Source organism: Populus euphratica, unplaced genomic scaffold (genome assembly GCF_000495115.2).
Source record: "Populus euphratica unplaced genomic scaffold, PopEup_1.0 scaffold46.1, whole genome shotgun sequence".
Lineage (NCBI taxonomy): Eukaryota > Viridiplantae > Streptophyta > Magnoliopsida > Malpighiales > Salicaceae > Populus > Populus euphratica.
The window spans coordinates 1,714,416-1,719,913 of record NW_011499852.1 but is presented as its reverse complement, the minus strand read 5'-3'; the positions used below and the strand labels follow the sequence as shown (position 1 = coordinate 1,719,913).

Genomic DNA, 5,498 nt, shown 5'->3' with positions numbered 1-5,498 from the left:
TAAAAGTTCAATTTATTTTTTGTTTCTTAGCTTTGAGAGAGAAGAGAGAAAGTTATCTAAACAGCTGTATAGCAACTTTTTGAAGATGAAACTCATTATTATTGGTATCAATAAGTTTCATTCGACAAAAAAAGTTAGAAAATGGTGATTGTTTTCCATAAAAATACTTGAAAAGGAAGATTGCTTCTATTTGATTTTTTTACTTAGGTTGATTTTTATTTTTCAGGTGGTTGTGAAATGTTTTAAGTTAACAAGTGGTTTATAGAAGTTTTCCTAGTGATTATTAGGTATTTTTTGGTGAAAAAGAATTGAAAAATAGATTTTTAAACTCAAAAAACCTTCAATCTGATTTTCTAAGCACCACAATAGTTATTGGATCCTAGACTAGGTAGCAACAAGCAACATGTTATCTGCTTCAATAAACAATGTGTTGTCTTTCTTTTAAAAAAGAAAAAAAATTGTTTTTCCCTTATACAATAAAAAAATAAATATAGCACATGCACATGTGCCTAAGATTTTTTTTAAAGCTATGGAGCTCAAGGTCACTCAAACCCACACATTTAGCCTAACTTTTTTTTTCAATTTTATTATTCAAAGTTGGGTTTTTATTGAATTTCTTATTATTATTTTTAATTTTATCTTTTAATAATTTATTAATTTTGAAATGATTTTTATTTTTTATCATATAATTAAATAAAAAACAATACTATTGAAAAGTACATAACTCATCTCATAAGTTTGATGAATTAAATTGAGTTGACCTGAGTTAATCCAACATATCATGTTTTTCAAGTTGCGCTTGAGTCCACGTGTCTAGTATTTTTAGTATTATTTTTTTTATTGTTTTATTTTATTTTTTGCCACCAGCAAACTGGTTTGTGTTGAAATTATTTCTATACAATTTAATTTGAAGCTTAAAATAATTAAAAAATTAGATTTAAAAGTTTTCAAGTTTAACTTACTGTACCAAGCTAAATAACAATATCAAAATTATGGAAATCTAGTAAAGTTTAGAACATCTCACAGACTTCGTCTATTGCTATCTTACTTGACTTCTTATAATTTTTTTCTTCTGTTTTTGGTTATTGAAATAAGAAACCTTGCTGCAATTCAAGGAAAAAGATCACGATGAATGGTTGCAACCGATGCAGCGAGAACCTAATTCACAAGGCAGCATAAACTGTACAAAAAAATTCCAACACCGAAATGATCATTTCATTGCAGAGAATACACTGCCTCTTTACTTAATCGGTTCTTAGTGTTAAAAGTTTACATCATTCATTAATTCCAAGTACGCAAATAAATTAAAAAGGAAAAAAATAAATCATTCAATAAAGATCTCCTCTTATTAGATGTTACAATGGGCCGAAAGGTTCAGGCAGAGACTCGGATCCATTATCAAAGAAGGGCCCTTGATCGGATTTATCATCAATACCGTGCAACCAGTTTGTGTTCTTCAAGTCCTCGAGTAATATTGCATCATATCGAGAGCTTTCATAGATGTCAACGTCACTCAATTTTGCAGAGTATCGCCCATCATTTGCTTCGTGCCCGATTTCTGCAGCCCTGCTAAAGTGGATTTCATCATCCGAAACATCTCCGTTTTGTGAATTTCCGTTGTTGATGGATTCTTGTGTACTTCGAGAACGGACAGATTGGCTTTTGGGAGTGGTGGATCTAATGCTCTGAGGGAAGAGGGTGGTGCTTGAAAGTGATCGAGCGCTTCCTGTGCCATTTCTTATGTCCTACATCAGTAGGTTGATATACTGTTAGGATTATCAGAAGATAGAACTGTCTCGTGAAGACAAAGTAAAAAAAAAAAAGTTTCATGCAACAGTAACCTAACATGAAAATCTCCTGTTGAGGAAATATAAGCATCTGTTTCTGCCTGTGTCGCCTAACTTAATAGACACTAATCATCAATCCAGGCTCTCGGTCACAAGAATAGGCAAATCATCCCAGTCACACTTCAAAACTTTCAGGGTATGAAATTTGAACCAACAACCAGGGAACAAAACAGTAAAAAGATCATGCTGCTAGTTCAATGGCAGCCAATAAATAAACAGCATCGTTATCTATTATAATGATGATATTGGCATAGCATTGTGTGATGCATAATGGTTAGCACTTAAAATCAACACGGACAAAAATGATCACATTAGACATTTTGAATGAGTTGGGTGCAACACAACATTGAACACTAGTTTATCACAACATGGAAGGAAGAGTACACATACCATATGCCTGATGGCCATATCCAGAGACTTCTTAGATATATTCCTCCCAAACCCAGTGCTATCTGAGGCAGCTGATGATGACTTTACTGGTCGTCGTATTCCTACTTCTGACTCATGTGAGATCTTTCGAGGCTCAGGTGGATCAGCCACATGCCCATTACTATGCACACGGCCCTTTCCAGACGGCTCTGTTAGTCTTCCCCTTGTGACAATTGGAGATGAATGTCTTCTTGGTGCATTCAAAGATCCCATTGTTTCTGGGTTCCCCTTCATAGCTGAAGAAACACCAGTCCTGGACCTACCAGCAGAAAGTGGCCTCCCCTGCAAAGTTGTTCTGAGGTTTGGAGGTGTGTCTAGAGGAAAATAAGGAGGAATAACTGGTTGCTGTAGTGGCCGAACTCGAGGGCTCGGGGAACTTGGTCGGGATGCTGGCCCAGGAATGCGACCATTTGAGAGAACACGTCCAGCAGAAGTTGAAGGACTTGATGCAGCAGATGAGGAAGGTGCTGGGTTCCGACGTATAGGAGTTGATGGACGAGAATTTGATCGAGTGGGTGCTGCACTAAAGTTTGCAGGACTTTGCCCCCTAGAACTTGGAGTGGAGGGCCTCGAGTTTTGGAAGGGTGGAGTCTTGTCAACTGATGACCTGGTGGGGACAGGTCGAACTCTTGATGGGGTTGAGGAACGTGATGGGGTTGGGCGGGCTGGTGGTGTGGAAGCTCTTGCTACAGGTGGCGTGCGGGTTATTGGGGAGGATGGTCTAGTATAAGATGAGACAGAGGCTGAGCTTGTATTTAGGATTGAAGAGGACCTGTTGGAGGAATAGGTACTGTATTGTGAAGAGGATATAGAAGGTCGAGTCACTGAACTGCTTCTAGTTGGTCTTGAGGAATGGTAACTCTCTGATTGTGAAACTGAAAGCTGAGAGAAAGAGAGAGAGAGAGAGAGAGAGAGAGAATTAGGCTTAAACTTCCATAGGTGATTTTGTGTCATCCCATTATCACAATAAATTCCTTCCAAAATAGAAGAAATATTCTTGCTCAAGCAGGGGGTAATTCAACAAGCAAAAAATGATCTAAAATAGGGGCAAAGACTGGCAGTGCATAGCTTAGAGAAAGAAAAGGAGAGCATACCCTAGAAACCACCTTGGTAGTAGAAGTTGATCTAGCCAAAGAACTGCTTCGTGGAGCCACTGAAGTTGGTTTTGATTCACTTCCTTCCGATGAAGGAGAAAGAGGAGTTTCAGGGGGGGTAAGAAGCCTGATGAAATAAAAAGAAATAAGTATGGGTTATGGTATATGAATGCTAGTTTCTTGGTTTTCGATACAAGAATAACAAGCTTAGCCTATGGATGTTTATTCAACACAAAACGAACATTTAACTGCTAATACTTCAAGCCTAAATTATTTGCTAAATCTTGTCATTCAAGTGCAAATAAATTAACAGCGGGACAATGTCTTGGCTAGAACTTCAACTCATATTAAAAATGCCAAGTTTTTGGTCTATAAGAAAGCGCTTGCGCAGAAATGTTCTGAATGGTATTCAAGTAACAATGTCCAACTGCCATTTTGAGAGTTTCTCCTGATACTCTTCTCTATCTTGCACAATAAAATTGCTCACCATTCGAAATAAGCAGTGCAAAGTTGTCTGCAACTCTTAGAAGCATCAGAACAAAGCAGGTCAGGATTTCCATTTTGAATTCGTTAAAGGCTAGAACGCAAAACTCTATAAGAGATCCCTATGTGCCATCAACATAAGAATCAGAACTCCTTTTTTTTTCTTCTTGGGTTGCCTAAATTGTACTATCCATTCCAAAATATCTTTAATCAAAGCAGAAAAGGGGGACTGATTATCCAAAGTTAAAGGACTTCCAAGACGATCTGATCCTTTAGCAAACCATGTTTCCCCTGGAACTATCAATCCAACATACCTACACGTATCAATATCGATACAGATCTGTTGAGAAATTTTTAACTTTGAATCCAGAATTCCAAATGAAACAAATCTTATACCAGACACAACTAGCATCAATGATGTTGACCCAAAAAAAAGGAACAAAAAAATCTGAAAAAAAAAACTTTAACATGTAATTGCCGAATCTGGAAAGCGTCAGAGATTTACCAATCATAATCATGCTTCCCTCCCTCCGTGGATGATAACAGATCATCGATCCCGCTCCTTGCAAATTTAGCTGAGCCAACTGCAAGCCTCTCCAATTTCACTGAAACTGTAGCCAATAACCCCACTTCAAATCATAAGACCACCACACATTTTTCCCCACAAGAACAGCTATATATATAGAAACAGAGAGAAAATCACAGCCATATAGACAAGCAAAAGTCAGTCCTGGCTAAATTAAAATAAAATTGGGAATTAAGAGAAAATTCCCATATAATAAATCACCATATCTGTAAATTCAGAAATCAATAAATAATGAATCAAATCCATCAAAACTAAACACAAAAACAAGAGAAGAGGCAATGGTAGTTCTTTCCAAACTGGCCGCCATGCTAGCAACAGAAACGACAACGTTTTGATTTTATTTTTCTTTCCTTTTCTGTTTCTTTTATTATATATAGTGTTCAATATATATATTAGTCAGTGACATCATTTTTCATTTCCAAATCTCTCATTCGTCAGTAAAATGACCAAATTATCCTCTTCCGCATTCCAGCACCTCATCAAAGGATTGCGAGAAACACAAAACACCACCGAGGGCATTTCAGGCAACATAACTGAAAGAAAACCCATAACATACCGTCAGAAGATTCAGCGGAGGAGACAGAGAGACCGCAGCGGTTCTTGGAGAAGAGATCCAAGTTCTCGACCGTGCCATTATTATTTTTTGAGAAACCACCGCCACCGGTCACATTATGACCACGGCGGAAGTACTGGGATCCCATCGGAATATTCCTCCCTCCCACTAGAGATTCTCTCAAACTCCCATTAGTGCTCCTAGAATTACTATTATTAATAATATTAATATTATTATTCATCATTTCTTTCCTTTTTTTTATTTAGCTGAGCTACTATCAGCAACATCCACATATTAGCTTTCTCTAAAGCAGCAAAATGTATGTCAAAAAGAGTGAGAGAGAGAAAGAGAGAGGACGAGAAGATCTACTGCAAGAAAGAAGGAGGGGGGGGAGAGAGAGAGAGAGAGCAGTTGATACGAAGACAGACAGTCAGTCACCTAGTTCTCTTTTGTTTTCTTCAATGTTTTACGTCATGTAAGAGAGAAAGGGGTTCGGATCTGTGTTT

At 37.4% G+C, this 5,498-nt stretch overlaps 1 protein-coding gene across 1 annotated transcript; it reads right to left on the bottom strand.

The window, feature by feature from the left end:
- Window positions 1-1,191: 1,191 nt before the first annotated feature.
- LOC105121839 (flocculation protein FLO11-like) lies at window positions 1,192-5,219 on the bottom strand. Its single transcript, XM_011020664.1, has 5 exons — window positions 4,996-5,219; window positions 4,359-4,464; window positions 3,371-3,497; window positions 2,238-3,158; window positions 1,192-1,745 (listed from the first exon to the last, which is right to left on the bottom strand). Exons 1-5 carry the CDS (start codon window positions 5,138-5,140, stop codon window positions 1,356-1,358), a joined length of 1,689 nt encoding a protein of 562 aa, XP_011018966.1. The 5' UTR covers window positions 5,141-5,219; the 3' UTR covers window positions 1,192-1,355.
- Between the last annotated feature and the right edge of the window lie 279 nt (window positions 5,220-5,498).